Source organism: Nothobranchius furzeri, chromosome 6, assembly GCF_043380555.1.
Source record: "Nothobranchius furzeri strain GRZ-AD chromosome 6, NfurGRZ-RIMD1, whole genome shotgun sequence".
Taxonomy (NCBI): Eukaryota; Metazoa; Chordata; class Actinopteri; order Cyprinodontiformes; family Nothobranchiidae; genus Nothobranchius; species Nothobranchius furzeri.
Window position 1 is genome coordinate 62181124 of NC_091746.1, and position 27450 is coordinate 62208573.

At 41.5% G+C, this 27450-nt stretch overlaps 1 protein-coding gene across 8 annotated transcripts in view; it reads left to right on the plus strand.

Moving 5' to 3' along the window:
* arhgef28a (Rho guanine nucleotide exchange factor (GEF) 28a) overlaps positions 1 to 27450 on the plus strand; it is a 61467-nt gene that overhangs the window by 6978 nt on the left and 27039 nt on the right. For 6 of the 8 annotated variants that reach the window (XM_015943060.3, XM_015943059.3, XM_015943062.3 and 3 more), the window contains 11 exons: positions 1135 to 1189; positions 9440 to 9584; positions 9674 to 10024; positions 13886 to 14072; positions 14985 to 15174; positions 17296 to 17365; positions 18761 to 18807; positions 18944 to 19016; positions 26188 to 26288; positions 26383 to 26630; positions 26710 to 26884. In XM_015943060.3, the coding sequence (XP_015798546.3) occupies positions 1157 to 1189; positions 9440 to 9584; positions 9674 to 10024; positions 13886 to 14072; positions 14985 to 15174; positions 17296 to 17365; positions 18761 to 18807; positions 18944 to 19016; positions 26188 to 26288; positions 26383 to 26630; positions 26710 to 26884 (1620 nt within the window). In that variant the 5' untranslated portion in view covers positions 1135 to 1156. Of the gene's footprint in view, positions 1 to 1134; positions 1190 to 9439; positions 9585 to 9673; positions 10025 to 13885; positions 14073 to 14984; positions 15175 to 17295; positions 17366 to 18760; positions 18808 to 18943; positions 19017 to 25123; positions 25174 to 26187; positions 26289 to 26382; positions 26631 to 26709; positions 26885 to 27450 lie in introns of those variants that run through there. The other 2 variants (XM_015943063.3, XM_054744510.2) reach the window with 2 other exon arrangements.

The window sequence follows — 27450 nt, forward strand, 5'->3', positions numbered from 1 at the left end:
TTTTGTGTACGATATTGGCGTAAGCGGAACCGTACACATTCAGTTGGTTGTGAAAGAGGGCTATTTTTAGATGAGCACATTAGCTGGTTAAGCTAGTGGGAGCTTGTGCCATGGGGAAGTGCAAGTTTAATGGTAACTGGGTGGGTAATCTCACGTTTGCGACATGGTTACCACCGGTTCCAGGCAATAGCTGGAAATTATAGCTTAAATTTAATTTTAAAAAATAGCTTAAATTTGGTCAAAGTGGCCTTAAAAAATGTCTTAAAAAGTCTTAAATTTGGCTCCCTTAACCCTGCAGATACCCTTTGTTAATATTCAGTACAAGTTACATAGATTTTTTTTGCTTCCATGAGAAAAGCCCCCTGAGAAAACAATCGTGAATTAAATCGCAATTGCAATATTGAAGAAAAAAAAATCACAATTGGATTATTTTCTAGAATTGTTCAGCCCTACTTCAAATACATCATACCATTTTAGAGATAAATATTGTTCTTTCTATAAAATAATGCTTTTAGTAAAATGATTTTGATTTCTTATGTTACAGACATTTGTTTTTCTTATTTTGTCCACAAGATAAAATCAGAATTGACTTACAAAAATGTAAAGCAAACTTTATAGTATTTGAGTTTAGAATGTTTATTTTGAAGCTATAGATACCATATACAATCGATTTCTCCTCTTTTCCTTTTAACATCTGAGTAGTGGCGCAGTTTGCAGCACTGCAGGCTCTCAACGAGGTTTCAGGTTCGAGTCTTGGCTGCAGCCTTTCTTTGTGGAATTAGCATGTTCTCCTGACTCATCAGTGGGTTTTCTCTGTGTGTCCCAGTTTCCTACAACAGACTAAAAACATGCGTGTGTGGTTAACTGGCAACCCAAAATTGTCCCTAGGTGTGAGTCTGGGATGGACTGGTTACCCGTCCAGAATGTCCCATTCCTCTTGGTGGACACTGGAATTGGACACCAGCTTCCTGCGAACATTCTGAGGAAAAGCAGTTTAGAAAAGACGTTTGTGAGCAATGTGGTGCGATGAAAGCAAGGTTAAAGATTAGACCAGGACCAGACCACCTGCAGCTGATGACTTTCTGGTGTTATTATTAACCTGACTTGGTTGTAACCTGACTCATTCCTCATCAGGTATCTGCTGGATGGAAGGAACATGGAGGTGAACAGAAAAGAGGTGCCTTTGTATGTAAGTAATTGCATGTTCTCTCTAAGTGCCTCTCGTGTTGGTGTTCTAGCAGAAGGGGCTGTTGTTTTTCTTTGTTTTTCCCACGCCACCAGAATTAGAACACCGCCTTTGCTAACAGGTTGTCTCACCAGCCTTGTTTCGCTGGTGAAACCAAAGCCATTCAGTCTCAAGGGAAGTTGCGCCTAACACAAGCTGCTCAAGTGAAGATGATCTCTGAAACCACCTCCAAACACGAGGGTCAGAATCAAACAATAGCTGTTTTTTTACGGGATGCATTTTAAAGATGAAGACTATTCAACATCATTGATCTTTTTTAGTTTAGAACATTTACTTCTTCCCCGTCCACTGTATTATTTTTTTAGTGCCTGCCTCTCTGTGCCGTGTGTTTGCGTGCAAGCGAAAGCCTGGGTGGGCCCGCTGTTGAAACGCTGCCAGGTTTCTTGTGAGCAGAGCGTCTGCTTGTTTTGCTGTGTCACCGATTTCAGAAAGCAGGGGGAGGGGTGGGGGAGGCCTTAACCTCCACTTGTATGGGACGTAAATCATTATGGGCTGCTCCAGCGGTCGTGCACACACCTCCCAGTTAAGAGGAAGCAGCGTCTCCGCCCTCGAAGGTCACAGCTCAACGGGAGCAAATCTCAAATGAGATCCAGATTTGAATGCTGGGCTTTGTGCAGGCGAGTCGTGGCACACTGCTGTGATATAAAGGCTGCTATTGTAACACATCTAGTCAAGGTTTATGGGGCACCTTTACACATGTAACATAGTGTCAGGCCAGTTACAGATACTGGCAGGATCAGTGGATAAAAGGAGGCTTTGAGTTCGACCAGAAAGAGTTTATGTTTCCGCGTTAAAACTGCTTTTCTTTCTGAGGCTTGATGCTTGACCTTGTCTGAATATTTAGGACATGTATCATCAACCCCAGTACACGAGGGGTCCATTCTATATGTTTTACATGTTTCCTGCTCCAACACACCTGGAATAAATAATTTATTAACCTCTTTACCTCGTTGAGTTCTGCAGAAGCCTGCTGAGCAGTATTCCATGTAAATCAGGTGTGTTGCAGGAAGAAAGCACGGGAAACCTTGCCTGGAAGCCAAAATGTAATCTGACCATGACCCACTGAAACAACCCAGCCGTAGAGCAGAATCTACAGTTGTCTTTCAAACTGTCTCCACGTGTAACTGGACAGTGCTAGGACCAATCAGAGCTACGAGCAACGTGGCTTTTTCATCGCAACAGTCTGCCATACACTGTCAAAGAAGAGGAATAAGTAAATGCTTCCTGTTTGGAAATAAATGACTTAAGTAGCTCTATATGCTCATGTCTCACAGAAAGGCTCAAGTCTAATAATGTTGCAGAGAATTTATCAAGCACTTGTTTTTCAGGAATGTGAATAACTATTTAAATAAATTCGGCAGCAGCACCTGGCTTTAAAAATCAGCCCTACTAAAGAGGTATATCAGTCAGTGCGATATGTAAAAGTGGTAAATACTGGCCTGATTATCTGTCTTTCTCTAGAAACAAGCAGCTGAGTCTCCATGCTGGATAGCCAAGAGCTGGGGTCTCCAACCCTGGTGCTCAGTGGCCGCTATCCAGCATGTTTTAGATATTTCTCTGCTCCACCACACCTGATTCAGTTGTTGAGTTGCCTGTGAATTGCCCGCTGATTAAAGCAGAGAAATCTCTGAATTTTACAGGCTTTCTCTGCTTGACCACACCTGTACCGTTGCGTCAGGACCCAAACATAAATGTTTGGATGAACCGAGCTTCTGCACCAGCCTTTAGGTGTGGTATTTGACACTGTGAGTGTAAAGGTTGAGATCTTTCAGCATTTTGTTGCTTCTTTTGATTTGATTGTCTCACTTGTTTTGCAATTATTCTAATTTAATTTTCTTTGAGCTGCTTGGGAGGATTATTGGAAATGTACAGCTGAGCTTGTTTGTGGGGATTAAATGGAATTTGTGTTGCCGTTTTAATTGTGAGTCAGATGAGTGGAACGCTGACGTCAGGTTACCGTCTCTCCGAACCCAAGTGTTTTGTTATTGGAGCTGTTTTTGTTGTTGCAGCGGTCCTGGTCTTGCTCCCCTGATGTCAAATACATGTTGTACTCAGGAGATCAGAGCTAAGAACTCCGGTTGATAACTGCTGGTTTCCTGGAGACCAAACAGCAGATTTGATGTTTTTTTTCCTCTGAACAGACCTCAACATGTTTGGATTATATAGCCTCCCACTTAATGGGGGTCATGTTTGAATTAAAAAAACAAACAGCAGGTGTTATGTTATATGTCAGACAGGAGCCTTTGTCTGATTGCGTTTGTGATTGATCTGCTCATGTTTTTAATCTCATAATGACGTTGAAACCACCCTCATGGGAAGCTTGAGGTGAAGCCACGAGGTGTTGAATAATTCATTGTTTCTGGATCAGGTTGTGTCGCGATAACATAGTGAGGATCACATCAGCCTGTCACGTTTTTAGCCACACTCCTTGTTCTCTCTCTACAAGGCTCAGGAGGTACCGTCCAGATTGCTACAATTCTGTTTGATCAAATTGTGTCCGATGAAATAATATTGTCCATGGCTGCTGCAGACTGTTGGGACGGTTAGGTGGAAACTATAGTGTCACTGGAGGGACATAAAGACTTCTTATGCTTCTGTTTCTTAAATAAGGAAAAGGAGAAATTTAGTTAGGAAACGTTGATCAAAGAGCATTTCTGTTTTATTAAACAGACATCCAGTGTCTGGTTTGCTAAACCATAAGGTGACATCTTCTCAGTTTCTTCGAACCCCCCCAAAACAATCAACGATAGCCCAAAGTGTTCATGAAGTGGTACTGCTGCTTACCACTTAGTGCACACAGCAGGCTGAGAAACTGCAGGCTGTGTCTGACCACGTTATCAGTCCACACCAACAGTCTGCTCACACAAAAGGTCATCTGAACTTCTGCCTCCTAACTACTATTCACCAGGCTCAGAGAGACACTCTTAAAGCCATGAAGTGCCCTGTATTGGGAAATAAATGTGACATTAATGCAGTGTAATTGCTTTACAGGGCTATTTTGATAAATTAAATGTGCATTTTTGGTGTTAAATTGCTAAAGTGATACTTAGCAACTTTTTCATATTGTTAAATAATTTTCTTGAGCCAGTATAGGGAGCCTAAGACACTTCGGAAGAACGGAAAAATGAATGCAAGTCAACGGGGCTAAAAACGCTATTTTTTAATACGTTTTGCCTTACGCCCTGGATCGCACACATGTTGTACTGCAATTTAAATGAAAAGTAATGATGGGTGTTTCGACCATGCCAGTCCCGTACTTTGAGATTTATTAGCTTGTAAAATTTCGTAATTAACATGACTACAAACTAGAAATCGGCACGTCGCATATGTGATGTCACCACATAATCTTCTCTCCCCAAAGTAGCTGCTACCTTCCAAATAAGCAGGTTTATGGTGGTTCTTTCCTCCTGTGGCAAGTTTGCTGAACTTATAGCACTTTTCCCTCAGTTTTCTCCGTGTCTGGTTTGATGTGCATTTGTAGTCCTGGACTTACTGTCACACAAAACCTAAAAAATCGTTCCTCCCATTCGAAAATAAGCACGTTCTTGGTCTTAAAATGCATCTTTAAAATTCACGGACATCATATGCGAAATCCATGGCACAAAACAAGTGGAATTAGAAAATAGCGTTTTTAGCCCCGTTGACTTGCATTCATTTTTTCATTCTTTGTTGGGTGAAGTGTCTTGCCCAAGGATACAACAGCAGAATACCCCTGGCATGAGCTGGAATCGAACCCATGACCCTCCGATCATGAGGCAACCCGCTCTACCACCTGAGCAACTGCTGCCCCTAAGCTAACAGCTTTTCTGAGCACAGCGAAAGAAAATATTGATACACTCAAATATTGTGATACTGATACTGATCGTGAGACAGAATAAGTATTTAAAAGCAACAAGTTGAATTTTTATGAGAATTTAAATGCAAACATGTACTGTATTTCTTTTGTGTGGTGTAATTCAGCCTCCGACTGCTAGGTGGCAGCACTTTTTATCGTCTTCATTCTGACAGATCAACAAGATCTTGCAATAACGCTGGATGTGTCTTGGAAAATTCTGAGTTTTCCAATGAAATCGTCTGAAAAATTGAGAACATCATCTGGTTTTTAGTGTCGCAATATACGGTATCGTCTCCCCTGTCTTGTGACATGCATCGTATTTCCAGATTCTTGTCAGTACACACCCCCATTGGACTGAGTACATTAAACTTGATGTGGATTACTTTTATTGGAGTACAGAAATTGGACCCATGTGGATGGTCTGTCAATGACATAAGGCTTTGAATGGTGAGTTGGAGACTATTTTGCATTTCCGAGTAGTTTGATGAATTGTTTACTGTGTTTATCCGTTATGATTGTATCATGTTGCTTTGTCACGGAAGAATGCAATTTACAGCCCATGGTACGTAAAACGGCAACAGGTTAAATGTCAACAAACTGGCAGGAGTGTAGCATAACTTACAAGATTGCAGGTTTGATCCTGGCTCCTGCCATAGAATGCTGCTGTTGTGTTCTTGGGCAAGACTCTTAAACCGCCTTTCCTGCTGGTGGTTGTCGGAGGGATCGGTGGTGCCAGTGCTCAGCAGTGTTGCCTCTGTCAGTGTGCCCCAGGGCAGCTGTAGCTACATCATAGCTCATCCCCACCAGCGTGCGAATGTGTGAATGACCGATTGTGTTGTGAAGCACCTTGTGGGGTTGTAGAACCCTAAGAAAGCGCTATACAAAAACAGGCCATTTACCATATATTTACTTACTAAACATCACCAAAACAAAGTTATTCCATTTAATGATTTGTTATACGCCATGAGACTACATACTGCTCAGTGATTATGTGTTTCACCAGGGCAGCTATTAACGTCGACCAACATGTTGAATCCTATTTCTCTGAACAGAGGCTGTTCAAGATGCTGTCTATGATGGGTAAGACTCTAATTAGTCATAACATGAGTGCAGAAACATCCTTTAAAATGTCTGAAATGTTCCTTTGACTGCTCAGCTACAGTTCAGGGGTCTCATTTATCAAAGATTGTGTAGAATCCTTACTAAAACCGTACTTAAGCTCAGCAAAAAAATGTACTTACGCCAAGCAGGTTTGTGACTTATCAAACATGGAGTATGCACAGCTGCACGCAATCTCCGCTTCATAAAACAGAAACCATCTAGAAAGTTTCTCAGCAGCTTTTTAGTCACATCCCGCCCTCACCACGCCCACTTACTGCCATAAATAGTCAATGCAAAGTGCCTTGTGGATCTCATGCATATACATAAGCCGGCTTGTTGCAGCACTCCGCCAGTGGCGACCGTAGATCAAGGCAGATCAAGTAAGCGCTATTTCACAGAAGCAGAAATTCAGGTACTTGTGGGTGAGGTGGAGAAATGAAAGGAAGTACTTTTGCAAAACAAATAAGAGAAAATCCACAGAGTGGCACAGCGTTGCTGAAGCCGTCAATGTTGTGAATTCTTCAGAGAGATCTGTGGCGAATATAAAAAAAATGGTCCAATTGGGATTCGTTCCTACGATTCCCCGGTGAAAGTCACGCGCGCTAACCAGTCAGCCAAACGGAGATCTCCCTTGACCAAATAGCCAGGGCACATGATCAATCAGGTCACAGTGACAGGACACACACTGTCACAGACGCATGACATTCTGTCTCAATCTGTCCCCCTGCTGATATTCTGCATTCCGTATTCTGCGCTTCAGGCTGTGTGTGTGTGCACACGCACACGTGTGTGTGAGTGTGCACACACACACGTGTGCGTGTGGGGGGTCTTGTTCTGTGTGAAAACGAAGCGGTACAAGTGATAATGCTGCAAGATTTCATAATTTTATCCTTCTCAGCAGCAGCACTGCAGGTGCTCTCCATGTCCAAAACGTGCGTAAGCGAGGTCCTTAGCCAACTTAAAGTTGCGCACATTTTTCCGCTAAGTTTTCTTTGATAAATCCCAAAGTTTGCGTGGAAAGTAGCTTACGCAATTTTCCGACCTCGTTTTGTGTGTAAGCAAGCTTGATAAATGAGGCCCCTGGTGACTTCTGCTGATCTTATTTTAAGAAATATGAGGATTGATTTCACAATAAAAGTACACCGATTGCACTGTGAGTAAAAATACCAGCATTTGTTAAATCAACAGATGTAGACACTTAAGACATTTATGCATGATGGATGTTTTTGACTGAAGAGTTAACAAAAGAACCCTCCATTAATCAGAAGATAGTCTCAGTGTGAGCCTGAGAGAATGAATAATGGGACTGTGGAACTTCATGTATGTGACCCCAGATACACTAACTGACCCACGCTTAAAAGGTCAGCCTCTAGTGGAAAATTACAGAGGAAGTGAACTTGACTTTGTAAAGATGTGAAGGGGTCAGTGTTGTAGCACATTTTTAAAAAAGTTTTTCCGTTGTTGGATTTTGTTGTGGAAAATGTTCAGGTATGTGAGGAACAAAGTGAAAGTCCGGTCTGTTTTCTCATGTTTTTGGGTCACTGTGTGTTTGTGTACACTCAGCACTAAGCTCTGCTTGATGACTGTTGTTGCTTCTATTGCAAGCACTCATCAAATCGAAGCAAAAGAAAATATGGCTCCAGGTCAGGGTGATGCAAGAAGGGAAAATGGGTGGATGAGGTCAACTAGTGAACAAGGTTGATGCTTTAGGGGTGCTCACACTTTTTCAGCTTGCGAGCTACTTATAAAATGACCAAGTCAAAATGATCTACCCTACTACAAAACATTTTTACCCAGGCCACTCATTTTACCTTTCTGAAGAAAATCGAGCGCTAAAAATGGAATATTACTTGCTGTCTAGCTTGCTAGTTTTGCCGCTGTTGTGCGCCGTTTTGCGCATGCACAGTGATCTATGACCAGAAGATAAAAATATCACGTTTGACATCTCATATAATGTTGTTCCTCTCCACTGCCAGGTTAAATCAATGAAAAACACCACTGCTCATCTCAAACCATGCTTGGAGTAAATAATTTGTGAGGTCACACGCATAGACGTAATCTATATAAATAAGAAATTGGATCTTTGAAATAGACTTTTATTTTGAAGTACTGAAAGTGTGTGTGATTTCCTGTCTAGCCCTATGTTATTTACGGACATTGACGCGGCAAGCTGTAAAAATAGAATCCAATCCTCTTTGACGGCGCGGCCGGTTGAGATCACTTTTATAGACTGTATTGGATTATTTTTGAAGCGGTGATGTAAAAACTGACTGGCTGCCATATATTTCAATCAACTTACAGGATGGCTGATAGGCTGACATAATTTTTCATGAGATCTACCCACGCTACCTTTGTGATCAACTAGTAGATTGCGATCGACGTAATGATCACCCCTGCTTAAAAGAATCACTCACTGTGATGGTGGCATGCAACAGGGACCCTGAGAAGGTGTCTTGTCCACTTTTTTCTTCTTTTTCCTTCTTTCACACGTTTTATTTTCTGGTATTCAGTAAAGCAGGTGCTGTGAAACTGAACCAAATCAGATTTGTTTTCCTACATTTTGATTAGGAATGAATTCCTCTCAAAGAAAACAATGATACAGGTTGTTACTGTGTAAAAACCAGACCCTCGTCGGTGTTACAGCACTCTTAAATGCATTTCAAAGTAATGATGTAAGAAAATGTCGATACACTTAAATATGTGCTCTTTCTTTTTATGTTTGCATCTTTAGTTATTCTTATTTTTTGTTTGTCTATTTTAATGGAATGTTTCTATCTGACTGTTTTTAAATTGTATAGTGTTACTTGTTTTACTTAGTTATCTTGTTGACGGACTACAGATGCAAATTAGCAACTATGCTATAATCTGGCCCATTTACGATCGATACAGTGTATTTGATTGTTTATTTATGTGCATTGTCCTGAATAAAGAATTGAAATTGAAAATTCTTTTTATGATACTGAATCGATATTTAAAAGCAGTGTATCGACTTTTTATTGAGAACTTTCATGAAAACATTTAATGTATTTCTTTAGTGTGGTGCAATTCTAACTCCAACATCTAGGTGGCAGCAGTTTTTACTGCCTTCATTCTGACGGATCAATGAGATTTTGTATCTTGGAAGCATCTGGCCTGAGTTTTCCAACTTAGTCTTTAAAGTTGCAAATATCATCTGGCTTTTAGTATCGTGAGGTATCGTATCCCCTCCCATGTATTGTGACTTTTTGCCAAATATTTGCCAATCTCTTTTTTCTCAGGGACAAGTTGAAAGTCAAGTGATGCTACAAGAAAGACTTCCTGAAGATGCACTGTTTTATGTTGTCGTTCGAGGCTCTAGACTTACACACGTGACGGCGGCAAAAACAGGCGACGATGAGCAGACCCTTTCTTTTGTGGTACCAGGTGAGTCCTTCGGTCATGCTATCAGTCTTTACCTTACATTTCCCCAGAGATCTTTTATGGTTTTCGATATTTTCTCTCTTTTTCCACAGGCCACGATCGTGCAGAAGTTGTATCTGTTACAGCCTACTGTTATAGAAATGATCAGTTTCATCCATGCCAGGGTAAATCATACATTAAATACCTCAGAGATGTTGCCCAGGAGGCAGCAGAGTTTTTTAGTGCAAACAGGGACCAGTTTGGACCTCAGAGCTACCAGGAAGTCCTGAGCAGGTTTCCTATGTTAGGGCAGGCAGCTGACGAGGAACTCGGGGATGGACTATTTGACTGCAGCAAGCAGCTTCCAAGCATAAAAAGCGAGCTGGATGAGAGAATCACGGAGGCTCTGGCCAACATGGAATACCTTCAGAAGTGGAGAAATACATACCATCATTCTGATGAAGGTAATGTAGGGGTTGGGCTGGAGTGTAAATCACGAGCTGGGGTCATTAGGTTATGTTTGTGGACAGCAGCTGCCCAGCTGACTTGGGTGGATTAATTTTCCTGTCTTTGAAGAAGCAAGGATGTTTAGAGGGAAACCTCAACGTGTCTTTGTTAGCACCCTTCCACTTTCTGGAACATCCACCAAAGCAGTTATTAGGAAATCCCTCTGTGCTTAGAAAACCCTTTTCTATATTTATTCATTTGTTTTGATTTATTTCATTTTTGTCTTTACTGTTAATTAGGACATTTGGTCCTTTGACCGCACCTACAGAGCTGCTAAGCAAACATAAAATACTTTTGGAATATATACCTATACATTATGATATCACTTGCCAGAGGTGTGTCCAAGTCCCTGCTTTGCAAGTCACAAGTATGTCACAAGTCTTTCCAGTCAAGTCTCAAGTCCAAGTCAAAGACAAGCAAGTCCAAGTCGAGTCCAAAGTCAATGATGTGGAAGTCCAAGTCAAGTCCAAGTCCTTAACTTTGAATTTTCAAGTCATAATCAAGTCATCTGTCCAACTTCAATTTAATGACGATGATGATAAATAAATTCCAGAAATAAAGCTTCTTAAAGCTTCATTTATTTTCTCAAACAAGCAGAAAGTGCAACTGAAACTGATTATAAACAAAGAGCTGCTGCATTTAGCAGTAAATCAAACCCAGAACGAAGAATGATTCATGATTTTTGTCCATGTCGTGCCACTTTTTGTGCTAAAATATCAAACATGCTCAAGTCATCATCAAGTCAACAGATGCAAGTCGATTCAAGCCGCAAGTCATTGGCATTCAAGTTCTAGTCAAGTCGTGAGTCTTTATAGATTTTGTCAAGTCAGAAGTCATTAAAATAATGACTCGAGTCCAAGTCATGCGACTCGAGTCCACACCTCTGTCACTTGCCAAATAACAGGCTGTTATAATACATATTTATAACATCCTCACATTTTGTGACAGTTAGGCTCATGCAGCAGCATCTGTGCAACGACTGCCTCCATATTGCTTCTACATTGAGAACAGAAAGATGTGTTGTGAAACATTTTCTGTATGTATAATATTTAGCTTAGCACAATAAATAATAGTGTCATCAGCATAGAGATGAATATCATAGTTTGAGCAACTGAGAGGAAGGTCATTAATAAAAATTGAAAATAAAGAGGTTCAAGAGATGAACCTTGAGGAACACCTTTATCTATGCCTTTAAAATCAGACTGGCTATCCCCATCCTTACTTTTCTAAACTGACCCAAGTCCTTCTTTAAAAAAAAATTATAAATTTGGCTGTAGTTACACTTTAGTCATCAAACTAGTTTTTAGGACTCGAACAGTGCACTGTAGTGTGTGCATGGTCAGAACTTGTTTGAGATAAAGCAAATGTTCATGCAAATGTAGGCAAGGTGCAAATGCATAGCAGCTGCCTGCCCCTCTTGTGGCTTCTCTGTTTGCAGAAACGACAACCTGACAATGACTTTCTTGTTTGTTGACCTTTGCATGAAAATTATGTGCAGTATTTACTCCCCACGGTTGGCCAAAACTGGGTCACAATTAATGGCACCATTGTGGAGCTGGTGGGGCATTTCAGTTCATCTTTGACATCAAGCAATGACGTGGCTAAAGCAGGCATCCAGTTACAGATGTACTTGATTTTTTCTGCTGTGTTTCGTCAGGGTTTGAAGGACAGGACTACAGATTAAATACACATCGACATTTTAAAACTACTTTTCATTTGTGCTTAGAAATCAAAAAGAACAAAGTCATGCAGTACTAGGATGGTGTTTCTGCATCTGAGCTGACAGAATGAACATTTACTTGAGGGTAAAAGAGCTCATACACGTACTGTTTATAGTCCCGTCTACTCCATTGAGCAGGAGGCAGTGGCTGTTGCACAGCAGGCGGGTGATCAGCCAAACATCCAGTTTTTCTAGGTAGTAAAGATATACCATGAACATTACATAACCAAGTGCTATTCATTCCAGTTTTATGCACGTCTCTGTTGCTACACATTCCTTACAAACACCATATGTGATGTTTACAACAGCTTGACACAAAATCTAATGCTTTCATTCAAACAGGTGAATCTATTAGTTGGATAAAAGAGACACAGAGTCTCAAGGCTTGGGGGAGTCAAGTCTCTTACCCTGCTCTTCAATGGAAACTTACCATGATGTTTTGGATGTTGTGGGAGTGTCATGGTTGACACACCTCATAAATGTTGCATAGAGAACCATGGCTACAACTTTGGAAAGACAGACCAAAGCAGCGGTCCCAAATTTTAAGGACCAGAGTGTGTTCTCACCATCGGGGATCACACTGCTCAGCTTTCCCTTCAGGAAGGTTTACTCTAGGATCTTGGAAAGGAGGCTCTGACGTATTGTTGAATCTCAGCTGTAGGAGGGACCGGAATTGACGGTGAGTCAAAGCAGATCGCTCAACTATAAAGTTCATGATTTTTGCCACTGTGGCCATGACATCATTAAGATCTGAGTTTGACATCTTGGCACAGAGGTTTTATTGGTTTATTATTCAGTGCAGCTTCATGATGGGATTGCCTACTTGTTCCTCTATTAAAGTCTCAACCCCCTTGTGTTTCTCAACCATAGCTGGGGCACCATCAGTTGTCGCTGCAAGAGTCTTTGCATTGTCAATGCCTCACTCCTCAAATTGCTCCTCAAAAATGTTGACAGTATTCTCACCTCATGTTGTTTCAGACATCGGGGTTAGGCAGAATAGTTTCTCTTGTACTGCCCCGTCACATTATCTTACCATTACAGCAAAATGTGGCACATCATTGATATCAACGCTTACATCCAAAGCTACACTGAACACTTAGGCCTCTTTCAAACCAGCTGTTTGTTGGGCTCTGACATTGTCACCCACTTCCTGGATGCGTCTTTCCACAGTTCTGGCTGATGCAGGTGTATCTTGAGTCTTTGCTTTAATTGCGTCTTTGTTAGGACGCTCATAAATTAATACATCTGAGGTACAGAGAAAAGTCGCCATCTGTGAATGGCTGTTTAGCAGTAGTACAGTGTGCAATAGTTCCACGGTGTTTAGTGGCTGTAAAAGCTTTCAGAGTTCTTGTTTGCTTGCTTCTCATGTCTTCACACAGCACGTGTAATTGATTCAACCTTCTCTGTCTCATTCTTGAAAGATTGGTAGTTACCGGCCAAAATTACGTCTTTTCACGCTAATTTAGAATTTGGACTGGCGGGCCGTTGTTTGGATTGCATATTGTGGCATTTTATTGCTGATAGAGGCAGTTATTTCTGTCTTTCGGTTTATTTTTAGCTTACAAATATCACAGCGATACAACTGAGACAATCCCCGAATAACAGGACAAAAACTAAATAAATTCACCCAAACCTCCTCTTATTCTATGCCACATTTTTGCACACCCACCTGTTGCCAAGGCAATCTGCTGACAGCGTGCTGCACCAGGTGAGAGGACTGACAGCTTCACGTTTCAACTTTGTAACGTGTTTAGTGACTAAAGAAAAACAAAACCAAGATTAGAACTGAAAATTGAGTCCATCACAACATTTATATTTCTACACATCTTATCAGATTAATGCTTTGCGTGGCAAAGTTAACCCTTCGTGTGCTAACAGGGATCTGAGTGCCCAGGGTTGCCAACCCCTGGTTTACTTCATGGTCTGACCTTGGATACACAGCTAAACAAATGGATGGAAGTAGAGTAAAAACTGAAATAAATGTGGACACTTGGGATTTCCCTGCAACAATAGATAACAGAATAAATATGCACAATTGGCATAATTTCACACCTTGATTCCTGTGTTTAGTTAGTTTTTTGGTCTTTTGTTTCTTTAGTTGCTGAACACCCTAATGAAACCCTCCTTCATCTTGCGGTGCATTTGGGTTTACCACACCTGGCCCATTTTCTAATTCACCCACCGAGAGGACAAGAAGCATTGATGTCACCTGATGAGGAAGGAGAAACGCTGCTCCAACTGGCTCAGACAGATGGATTTTATTCGATGTTCAGGACGCTGACCGAGTAAGGCTATTGTTATGTCCTGTGTCAGATTTTTGCATAAACACATACATTCATGAATAAAATGTGCAATGAAATCTTATAACACACACAAAATTCAAATTAGTTTACCAAGTGGGAGGAAAAACCTGATACTCTCAGGTGGATCTGCCATCACTCAGGCTTCAAACAACAGATGAAATCTTAGTCTGTAAACACAGACTGCAGAGTAAACTTCAGGTGTAATGAGGCAGCAGTTCCTGCTCAGGGCTAGAAGTTCTTTATAGGAAACAACCAGCGGTGTTGCAAACAGGATTATCACTTTAGCTAGTCTGGAATAAAAAATATATTTAAAAAGACTTGAACTGAAAAAGTCAGACTAATTGAGATATAGGTATCACAAAATTAGAAGACATTTTCACTAAATACATCAAATATTTTAATCTTAACAGTTGAAACCAACTCAAGAACAAGAACATTTTAAGGCATAATCCTCAGAGTTTAAAGCTGTAATGGCAAATCTGCAAAACGACCTAGCTTTTAAACATAAACAAGGTAACATAACTCTCACCCCTCCCATTTGCTATCATTCCTAGGCCACACACCCCTGATACTGGAACGTGCGATGCCATAAAATACGGACGTGTGGTGGTTCAGTGAGACTGACAACCGGATGGTCCAATAGTAGGTTTTGGACTGAGCCATGTTAGACAAATGCAGAGAACATCTCATCAATTTTTTCATTTAATTTTTTTTAATCCCAACAAACTATTTATAGCTAGACTATGTTAGAACATTGTTAAAAGGCATGACACAATGTTTTAAACTAATTTGCTTTGCAGATTTGCCGTTGTAGCTTTAATATAAATACTATACCCCATCATTTGTACCTGAGTTATTCTCTGTAGTGCTTATCTCTCTCTCTCTCCTCATCAGTCCATCAGGGCCTGAAGACACTCCCCCACCTGGTGTGTGGTGCTTGTGGTCCGACAGCTCCCGCATGCTGAGGCTCTGTCCAAGAACAGGTTCTGTCATCCTCTCTGTGCAGCAACCACCTGAAAGCTGCCCTCTGGATGCCATTAAGGTCCTTCGAGAAAAACTAGAAGACAACAAGGTTTACGAACTGGTGAGACCAACATACTACAATTCCTATTCTGATGTTGGCTGAATAAATTGAATGTTTTCATGCATCTCCATAAATGTTGCATCGTGACATTGCTATCCAGATAATGCCCAATGCAGGGACTATATTAGGGATGACGTAAACTAAGATTTTTATTCTTATGCTTTTTCACATAAAACTGGTAGAGCCATGTTCCAGTAACATTGTGCACTTCAACAGGATAATTTTGATTTTGATTTGGTTCTTGTATAAAGATGACGAAAAATATCAGCTCACCTGTAACAGATTCCTTTTTGAATAGCCTCAGTTTGGAGAAACAGACTGGTCCCCATCAGACCAACAAGCTAACAGCTAGTCATATTGAGGAAAGTGCATCGTTGTTGCCTTAAAACAACCCCAATCAGACATTTCATAGTACTTCCTGCAAACATTCAATTCAATTCAAAAGTACTTTATTAATCCCAGAGGGAAATTAGAGTTTCAGTACACACAATTCTGAGATCAGGTATACATACATAGACACATGACAAGAACTGGTGACTGTGGTCATTCACAACCCGAGTTGCGCTACCGTTATAGATCAAGGGGGTTTATATGAGGATAGAGTCAGGGGGAGGGAAAGAAAGGCACTTCAGAGTTACCCTCTACAGAGAGGATAGCTTTGCTATGCAAAAAAACACCTCAGACAGATACGCACACAGACTTCAGACGATACACTCATAAGTGTCCACTAGGTGGGGAGGTAGGTTGGGACTCTCCTCACTTCAGTGCGTGCAGTTGCCTGGAGCAGCGCTCATCACCTCCGTTTGGACAGGGGAGGGAGATAATGGGTTAGAGAGCACAGTGACTCCTAGATACGGTTCAATCTCAGCAAAAGTTCCAAGCTTACGACTCATCTCGACAATTATATGAGTTTGTGCTTTCACAGCACGATGCATTCCATCCCTGAGCTCCGGGATTGAGCCAATATTCCTCGAAAGCTTGTTGATTTTCCGGTAAGCCAGATAACCGCTCAGGCCAAACAGCAGGAATCCCGACACCAAAACCACGAAAATCCAGACATCTTCAGAATCCTCTACAGAGAGTTGAGAGAGGCATATCAGGTTCCACTGTTTCCAGGAGTCCATGATATACCCAGCTGGCTCTGTCCCAGAGGGGCATCCGGGAGCCCCTTCTCCATTTGTCATCGTTGAAAAAATTTTGTCAATCGCATTGAGAGACCAACTGACCAGATCCATTTTAAATAATTTCCAGTTTCCATAAAAGATGCAGAAAGTGCCGTACACACAAAGACAGGACAACGAGCCTTGGGATAAGGAGGGAGGGAGAGGAGAAAAAAGTGTCTGTACTCGCAAAGAGCCGGAAGAAGAACAAATATTTTGGCTATACATTAATCATTAAAATAGGGCTGCACAGTGGTGCAGTGGTTAGCATTGTTGCCTTGCAGCAAGATGGTCCTGGGTTCACATCCTGACCTGGGGTCTTTCTTCATGGAGTTAGCATGCTCTCCCTGTGCATACGTGGGTTCTCTTCGGGTACTGCGGCTTCCTCCCACAGTCCAAAAACATGACCGTCATGTCTAAATTGTCCTTAGGTGTGTGTGCTTGGTTGTTTGTCCTGTGTGTCTCTGTGTTGCCCTGCTATGGACTGGCAGTCTGTCCAGGGTGTACTCCGCCTGTTTGCTCGTTGACTGCTGGAGATAGATGCCAGCCCCCCCCCCCCCCCTCGACCCCACATGAACAAGCGGGTTCAGATTATATATGGATGGATGGATTTATCATCAAAATTTCTTGTAATGAAGTTTCATTTGAAGGAACTACAGATCACTAAACCTGCTGCCAATTTAACTACAACATTTTATGTAAATCAAGTTTACCTACACAGGTTTCTAAAAGAGTGTTTAAAAATAACTGCTGCAACATTCTAGTTTGGGCTCTAATCAGACTAGCTGTTAGCTCGTCAATCCAGTCAGAACTGAGATCGTCATAGAGATAGCTGTAACAGCTAAGGCAATTGTTTGTACGCAGTTCAAGATCTGACCTACTCCTAAAAGGCATTTTTCATTGCTTGACCCATGCATGGCTGTTATTTATCCCAGTTTAAACTTATTTGCTTCTATTTAAGATCAGTGTGGTCCGATTTGATGCTGGTGGAGACAAAAGAGCCAAAGTTGAAGGTCAACATAGTGATGAAGGTAAGCAGTTTTTTGTAGTTATGGTTTTTGTTAGTAGCGTTGTTTCCAGTGGCCATTTAATAGTTTCAGAATTGTTAGCATTTCTCTCTAATATTTCATACTTTCCTAGTTAAAATAGTTACAATAACAATTGTAACAGTCTAATCTTCTCTATGAGCTCAGACCACACACGTGTCTGTCCCTTTTGCCTCACTTTGTCACACGGATGTTCCTGCTGTTTACCTCATTCCCTGAAAAACTGATCTGGACTCACTTGGACATCACACATTGATTTTCATTAATTTTAAGGCTTTTTGTTGGTGTCACACTTCTGGTTTTGTCTGACTTAATTTCATTCATTCACCCGAAATCAAACAGTTAAGGATTTTTTGTACAGAGAAATTGAGATAGGATTTTTTTTTTACACATTTTCTTGTTACCTAGGACACAGAATAGAGATTTGACTTGTCAGAAAATAATAATCAAAAGGATTATACAATGCTGCAGATAATTATTAGCTTCAGACTTTGTGCTGTCATTATCCTGGCGTGCAGATGCAGCTCAAACGTGCCATCTGTGCGTGGGTTTGTGAGTGCAGAGACTTCCCGGTGGGGCTGCAGAAAGTGATCAGCCACTGATTCAATTGTGCAAACACAGTCTGACATCCATCACTCACCATGTAAAGAGATACGAAAAACCCAGTCAAAAGATCTCTTTCCATTTTGTTTGTTTGTCTCTTTGGCTTAGAGTGGGCTGCATGGTGGCACAGATGTTACCACTGTTGCCTCGCAGCACGAAGGTTGCAGGTTCGAAACTCGGCTCGGCTGTGGCCTTTCTGCGTGGAGTTGGGTGTCCTCCCCATGCATGCGTGGGTTTCCTCCGGGTACTCCCGATTTCCCCCACAGATCACAACATGCCCTATAGGTTATAAATTGTAAGTCGCTTTGGATAAAAGCGTCTGCTAAATGAATAAACATAAACATAGAGTACAGAAAAGTCCTGAAGATGACTTTTTCCCCTTTAGGGCTCATGTTTGGGCTGGAATAAAAAGAACCAGAGAGATAGACTTCAACAGGTGACACAGATGATTTTATTTTTTAGCTGTTTGCTAACTTTTGTACCTCCCTTATAATGCATGCTCCCTCCTTCTTTGGTAACCATAGAGATGGCAGATGGCGGTATCGACTCATGGAAGCAGGCAGGAAATGTGCACTTCAGTATTGACCTTAACTCTGTCCCGTCTTATTTCTCTTGGAAAAACAGCTTCCCAGTAGGGACTCAGAGTGTGTTTCCCAAGGCCTGCTGCTTTGGACGAGCACAACATCTCATTAGCTGGTTTTGAACTTGCACAGAGCAGAGTTGCATCCTGACATCCTGATGTTGTGTTCTCTGCACAACTGTTTTTCCTTCACACAGGCATCAGTAAGGACCTCCATGAGAACGAGACCTTGTCACTGGACAATGTGAGTGTACATTCAAGGTTTTAATAATTATGTGATGCATAAATTTGGTGGAAAACCCTTTTCAGCATTTGCATGCAACCATCTGTCACGTGTTGTTTTCAGAGACTTGCCTAATATTTTTTATTTATGTTTAAAGGTTTTTGAGGAGCAGACAGATCTGTTTCTGACAAACAATGATGGGGAAGAGGACATTGCATCCTCATTATCTGGTAATTTTTTTTCTTCTCTCTTCTTCTTTTCTCAAAAACAGTAACAGCTTATCTGTACCAAAGTACTTTTTAAATGTTGGAGCACAATACTCGGGCTTCTAATTGAAAAAACGGTTCAAGCTTTAGAAATGAACAGCAATACAAATGGGTTCAAATGAAGGCAACTGGACTTCTTTGGTTTCTTGAAGATGTTGAAGATGTTTCACTTCTCACCCGAGGAGTTTTGAAAAGCGATGAGTTTGAGATGAGAAGCGAAATGTCTTCAAGAAACCGGAGAAGTCCAATTGCCTTCATTTGAACTGTTTTGGATTACCGTGATCTGGATGACTGAGAACGTTCACCAGCAAACACACAGCAGCATATTTGTGGCTGCCGTGAACAGCAGGGTGTGGGAACAGAACGTAACTTGGTGGTTGAGAAGCCCTGATGGGAACCATATCTCAACATGCTCAGCTCCGTTTTCAGTCACATTATTTGAAATCAATAAGGTGACTGTTTCTGAGTCTGAGCAGAAGATCCTCTCCTGTTGGGGGTGCAGGGGCTGCTTTTTGAGGATGAGGTGATCTGGTCTTTACCCACTTTGAGCTCACAGTGATTTTTTTCCCTGGAGTTCTGGAATCTGCCTTGTCACTAGGACAAAGACAGGAATGGGGTCAGACTTGTCCCACTCAGAATCCATCTGAGCTGGGCATTGCCCCCCCCCAAATATCCCCTGTCACCCCCGCCCCCGATTTAACTGGAGTTGGACAGTGGTGCTGTGTACTTGAATTAAAAAGTGGAATGTTAACAAGTGAAAAGTCCCCATGCCTACAAAACATGACGTTTCAGACAAGACACAAATGTTAGGCAGGAGTTTAGCAAGCCTTTAGTGGCTGTTGAAAACTTGAATATGATGCGTTTCAGATGTGGCCACGGTTACTATGAATGCTAATTTCTTTCTTGGAGGACTGAAGAGCTCTTTGTTAACATCAGATTGAAGTGTTTGGGAGTGTGTGAGACTTTGAAAGTTTACTTTCAGTTTTTTTTTTCAGTATCACTTAGCTGGATGCTACTTTTTATTGCATCAACTCGAGACCCATGTAGCAGAAAGTTGTTTTTAACATTGAAGATTATCAATAGAATTTCTGTTACATTTAGCAAATGGTGTCCCACAGGGTTGTGTACAGGGCCCAGTTCTGTTTGGTACACACGCTAAGGATCTTCCTTCTGTATGTAAACATAGATTATTTTGTGTATGCAGAATATACTTATTTTTACTGATAGTATTACCAAAGAGGAGGTTAGAAGCCATTTGTTATAAAAATGTCCTGCTGGCTGAAAAGATGTTATGAAGACAGTTGCTATGTTTTTCCCCAAGAGACATGCTGCAGACCCAGACTCAGACATGTTCATCTCGGGATAGAATGTAAATATTAAGATTTCTATCTAGATTCAGATCTTAGTTGGCAGACTCAAATCAAAAGGATTTTTCTAAGGTAAAGCATGCTTATACGAACTTAAGATACATTAGATGATTCATTTTTAGGTCAGAGCGGTTGTGACATTGAGCCATCTTCAACTGAAGCAGTTGACCAAAATTAAGCCCATTCTGTGAAAAGATGATTTTAGAACAATAATCCATGCTGTTATTACCATTCAGGTGGATTACTGTAACTGGTTGTACAGTACCTTGGTGTTAAGCCTAGTTTATACTTCTACATCAGTGGGGGTGCGAAACATGCAATGCCATCATTCGTTAACGTGAACACTCTGCGGCAGGCTTGTGTGGGATGACTGAGACATGTCAGATTTTTTAAAGTGTATCTTTGATGCTCTTTAAATGGTAGAAAAACATCTACGGTCAAAAAGTCTTTTTTTCAGATACTAGCAGGTGTTCAAAAGTACTAAATCAAGGGAAGTGGGCAGGCCTCCCTAAAAAATGCATGAATTTAGAATCACCAGACTCTTTACGTACCTCAAGGAAAAGTTAGAAGAGGACACTTGACTCAGGATAGTTTTAGTTGTAACCGATTCAACTAGTATAACAATGGTTAATGTTTGTGTATGTTGGGGTTGTACAAACTCCTGTTTGTCTGGCCATCGTGTTCATCAATTTCCACAACAGAAGATGAATATGAGAAGCATAGAGATCAGATCATATAAACGTAGAGGTGACATAGACTGGAGCTTTCTATTGGTGCTGGTGTAACTGTGGGCTGCCATGTTGGATGGGTCACCAGTAGCCCCTGGGGCATTCATTGGGCTAGAAAAGATGGGAGTAATCCCCCACAATCTGTTTTCAATAGTACAATAGACAAAAACAGGCAGCGTTTATTCCGATTAGGTTTTGGAGAGTTAGGGACCCATCCAATATGGCGGCAAAGTGGTTACACTCCAGCGCTCAATGTCGCCTCTACATATTTGATTTTCGTTTAATCTTGTTCCCACTTCTTGTGGCAACTTGGTGTTTGTTTAATAAAAATAGTAAATTTGTACAGATTTCAAAAGTAAACTTTCTTCCTCTAAAGTTGACCCGCTTTTAACTGTGAATGTGGGACTTTTGTCTTTTGAGCGTAATGAGAAAGTAGTAAAGCAGCTCTCACGTGATTGTTTTAGACCAATGACGTGCTCGCGTTTAGTAAACAGAAACCCAACATAGTGGGGTACTTGGGAGTCGGGAAGCCGCAGCGATTATCATTTAACTACCTTAGAAACTCAAATTAGAGAACACAAATAATTTTTATGGAAACGTGTTTGATGTAATATGTCAGGGGACATATACTGTGAAATTTTACAGTTAGATCCAGTATTGGGCAGCATAACATCTCTTTTCCACTTTCTCCTGGAACTGAACTTCATAGAACTATATTTGTTGACTGCTATTGGCAGATCAGCTACTTCCGTTTTGACTGGTCAGCACGCCACTGCCTTTAAATTTGCTGTAACCCAGGAAAGCACTATGCCCCCGTTGTCATGGAGTGGAATTGCTTAGCATGTCTCATCAGGCAACAGAGCACTCTGAAAGAAAACCATCTCCGTTGATTTGCGTGTCTCCACAACCCTACTGACGGAGAAGTATAAACTAGTAAGTCATACTTGTCACATCTTCAGCTGGCACAAAAATGATGGAGAAAAAAAGTCTTGTTTTTAAAGCCCTATAGTCTGGTGATCAAAGGCTAGTTGTTGTGGAGAACACCATGCTATAGACATGAAGGGACAGATCTTTTCATCATCATCATCATCATCATGCTTTATTTGTACAGCGCCTTCAGTGACCAAACAGCACCCAAAGAGCTGAACAATAACAAGAACCAATAAAAAGGCCCATTAATGGTAAATTAACTGTCTTTGTATAGCGCCTTCTGAGGGTTCTACAACCCCTCAAGGCACTTCTCAACACACACACACACACACACACACACACACACAGAGGATGATGAGCTACAATGTCCACCGGCTCCTCGGGCCACCACCAGCGGGCAAGGGGGGTTAAGTTTCTTGTCCAGAGACACAGCAGCAGCATGCTCTGTCAGGAGCTGGGATTAAACCTACAACCTTCCTGTTACTGGACAACCCGCTCAACCTCCTGAGCCACTGCTGTCCTAAAGCAAGTTCCCCAAAAGCAATGGTATAGTAGTGACTCTTTAGCCGGCTCTTAAAAGTTGGCAATGTGGATTGATGCCGTTGCCCCCCCCCCCCCCCCCCCAAAACAAAAGCAGCTCAAAACTCTTTTCCCTCTTTTCTGTTGATGTTGACTTTATTTAGAAAGTCACCATTTGGTTGAACCTTTATTTAGATGCCCACGCCAGTTTAAACAATATCCCACAGATAGTCATTATTGTACCATTTATTAAAAACCAGTGAAAAGCAGCTTCCTACTGAGGCCCTCACAAGGCCTAACCGTTCTCTCTACAGATGAGATTAAACCTTCAGCTAAGTCATTGACATTATTTTACATGATTTACCATAGTCTCTCTTTTAAATAAATACATAAGCTGAAAACACTTGAGTACATAAACAGCCAGATTGTAAAACTGTAAAGAACATGAACAGATATGAGAAGTCTGCTCTTTGTATCTGTGCTGTAGTGTCTTCACTGTGTGTGAGCAGCGGCAGAGAGGAAATGCCTCTGAAATGCCCAGGATTTCCCTTACATTAGAGCAGACATGGCTGGCCCAGACATCAAAGTCTGGGTGGAAAGTGCTCTCATCAAGGGAGGTCATTTTCCATGTTGTCATGGCAGAATAACCATCCACTGCTCCTCTAGATATGCAGCAAGGGTGCATTTATATATACAGAACAATACACTTTAGCGTTTAAATAAGCTATCAAACTTGATTCACCATTTAAAATCTAAATTATTCTAATCTTTCATACATCAAAAACTCAAAAGCATCATCCTCATGAGCTTTATTGTGAAGAAGCCACTCGGTTAAATGCAGCACAGTTCCATTATTGTTTCAGCTTTTCCTCTTAAATTATTTACTACGTGAACTTTGACTTATTGTTAAAAATCGCAGTGTGCCAGATGGCTGTTGTTGTCCAGCGTGAGTCACAAGAAGAAGTCAGTTCTCCCACTGGAGTGCAGGAAGTCTATTTTTACCAGTTTTCTGGAAAGGGTTGCTACACGGAATATCAGAGTGAAAGTACTTTTGGCTTTTGGTTCAGCTGTGTTTTTCTGTGGAGGGTTAAGTTTGTACCACCACTAACTGCTAGTTGTGACATCCTGCCTTGATGGCCTGAGGTATAAGATTAGGAGCGTCGTGACTGATCCTGAATTTCATAACTTTTTTAAACTCTTATCAGAACATAACTGGATATTTGTACTTGAGAAAATATTTGTGTTCAAAAAGAATCTAAGAATTTATACGACGGGCAACGGTGGCAGAGGAGTTAAGTACCCGCATCGTAACTGGAGGGTTACAGGTTTGCATCCCGCTCTGTCCGTTGCAGTTGATGTGTCCTTGGGCAAGACACTTCTCCCTCCTTGCCTGCTGGTGGTGCCAGTGTACATCAGCCACGCCCTCGTGTCGCAGCTGTGGTTACAATGCACCTCATCGCCACCAGTGTGTGAATGTGTGTGTGCATGTGTGTGTGCGTGTGTGTGTGTGTGTGTGTGTGTGTGTGTGTGTGTGTGTGTGTGTGTGTGTGGGTGAATGGCTGGTTGTGTTGTAAAGTGTCTTGGGGGGGGGGGGGGGGGGTTGTAGAACTCTGAAAAGGTGCTATGTAACATGTTACCATACTTTCCCCATCATCAGTATTAGGAATTGGGTTGTTCGATATTGGCTATTTATTTATTTATTTAGTTATTTTTTGCAGATATACCGACATAATCCGACTTTTAATTTCCCATACATTGGGGATTCCCTCAAAAATAGAAAAAGTAAATAATTTTAGGTCATTTTTGGTTATCACGCTTAATTAAAGGTCAACCTCACTGAAAAAACATATTTTAATGATTATTTCTGATTATAATCAGTCACTCTTGAGTTTTTCATGCAAGCTAAACATGAAAATAGTCTCCTACAACTATCTCCTGCATTATCTTCTGATTGAAAATAGATGGTGAAACTCTAGGATTAGAAAAGCCTGACAGATCTACGTCACTCTGTCACTTAGCATGCATGGACTCACTCAGCTTGGCTCACGATGGGGAAGGCTGTCGTTGGTTTAGCGTCCAGGAAACAGACTTTGGTGTAGCCTGTCACGGCGAGAGCAGGAGGTTAGGATCCAAGATGCAGAATCCCCAGAACGACTCAAGGCAGGAGAGATTTGAGAGAATAGTTCCTTTATTTCAAAAGGCGGATGCGCCAAAGTCCAGAGGCACAAAAACAAACCCGACTTAATAACAAACTCGCTGAACCAACAAACAAACAGACAGAAGCTCACTCATGAGCACGAACTAGGGTAACTAGAGGAGGACAGAACACGCTGACAATTACAATGAACCAGCAACCACAGAGAGACAAGACAAGGCTTTTAAACACAGAGGGAGCTAATCAGGGAAACAGGTGGCAGGTGTGAGGAGTGTGAGCTGAGGAGAAACTGGTGGAATCAATTAACTAAATGGGAAGGGAAAGAGCTTGGCAGGAGGGCAGATCAACGTTAACCTATAAAACATGGATCTAACTAAACCTAAAAGACAGAGGGCAAATATAAACCACCAATAACCAGATGGGTGAGGAGGACTAATCTAAAGACAACTAGGAAAACCAGGGAGTGACTAGGAGGACACAAGAGGAGAGCCTGGAGTGGGAACCGGAGGGGGCTGGGGAACAAAGGGACACAGAACGTGACATAGCCTTATACAGAATTAAATAGTTCAGTTCAGTGCAATAGTTCTTGTTATTTTATATGAAAAATCTTGTTCAGTTTCACAACTAAAATGGCCAACGCTTGTATTTTGATTGTCTAAACTAAAGATTCATTATACACTAGGATAAAACTTGTTAATATGTCATTTTTTAAACTCATCTTTATTATTTTAGCCTAAAAATAATTTTATCAGCATAAAATTTCATTTTCAAGGAAGTTGGCTTTGAGAAAATCAATAACATGAACAGAATCTTCATGCTACATTATCATCGTGTTTACAAGACCTATAAATCGTAGGATTTTCCTTCTTTAATGCCATGCGTGTCTTTAATATGTCAAATGACAGCTGCATGTAAACAGGGCAGATAAAGTAAAACAAAAAGGGAATCAATAATCCACCTTTTTCTTTTTACGTAAACAGGCAGCTTACTGGTGAGGGTGATTGGTGGAGGTTTGTATGAAACAGTCCTTTAAAGGTCAGACAGGAGTAGGTATGCAGCAGCTCATCACTTTTTCCTTTCTTCTCTCTAAAACCTTGACATTTGAGCAAAGAAAGATTTAAACAAAATCCAGAATAACCGGAAACAGCAGGAGAGGAGCACATGTGACTAAGGAGTCTCAACATGTTTGATTATCAGGTCTTCGGAGTTTGGCATGCTGCTGTAAAGTCCTCAGAAGGTTTCTCCACAGAAATCTTTGTTCTGAATGTTTTCAACTCACTGATTTTGAACAAACCCTGACAAAACCGACAGATGCCGACAGCTGAAGTAAAGATACAGCAGACGTGAAATACTGTAAATTAGCTGATGGTGACTGGGGAAACGAACGAGCAGTGATATGGAGGAGTTCTGATGAGTGGAACGTTTATTTTTTCCAGTGAACGGACTTCCCACACAGACCAGTGAAGATCAGGAGTTCAACCAGCAGGAAACCAATGATTTGATCTCCATGATCAACAGCGGCGACCAGCAAACACAGGTCAATAACACACGGCCACCTTCTGTAAACCTAAAACTGTTACTTCTCAAAAACTTTCTATTGCTCGTCTTTAACTTCCTGTCCTCGACTGCAGGCTGGTGATGTTGACTTTAGGTACAGAGTCTGTGGGGTGACGAGGGACAGCACGGAGACCGATGACAATTTATGGGACACAGATGATCTTCTTGCAACGGACACCCCCCCACCCCATTCAGAAGACCTGCACCCTCCCTCCTGCCCTCTCTCACCAGTGGATCAGGCCCTCACAAGGCTAAACCGTTCTGTCTCCACCCAGCAGACCAACCACAGAGACAGCCCAACTATGGAAACCTGCGACCGCAGGTAGGAAATTTTGAAGGTTTTTGTCTAACAAGCTCCATGTGCAAAGTTTACAACTGATCTTTTTCTTCTATTGTCCCAGTCTGGTGGCTCTGGAACTGGACAGCGAGGAGGAGACCATGGAACCAAAGTCCTCTCTTTCCCCTCTCTTGTCAGATGTTGGGAAAAGTGAAGAGAAAAGGGATGCTTTTCATCCAGCTCCTAACCTCCCCTGCACTCGCAGCCAGTCTGCTTCCACATGTGAACCCACCTCAAAAGTAAAATAACATTTTAATCAGTCAGCACGCCACAGTATCAGATCTCATGCTTTTACTTTGAAAGTATCTATACAGTTCATGCACCCTCATTGTGGGGATGGAGATCAGATTCATTTAAGCGTTTAACCCTCTGGAGGCAGGCGTTGCAGATGTGCAACGTTAAATCCTACCTACCTGTTTACTCCACATACGTACTTCATGAGCATTTTTTAACTCAGAAGTACCCCTGAAGGACTTAGTTGTTCGTCCTTTTATCAAAACTTATTTTGAGCCTGAGAGGGTTAATTATTCATCTGAACAGTTGATTTCTAGGATAGAACTCTTACATTTGATTCAGTGACACCAAGCAGGTTGGACTTCAACCACATCTTTTTGTTGCCATCACCAAGCCTCTGGTAAAATTCTGGCTAATGTGTCACCCTTCTTCTTGTCTGGTTGATTTCCTGGGGAGTTGGGAAGGCCATTCCAGAGGTTTACCATTAGCCGGATGAATCCAGTCAGAAACCAGCTCTGATGTATAGCACTACCACCACCATGCTTAACAGTTGATTCAGCGTTCTTCAGAA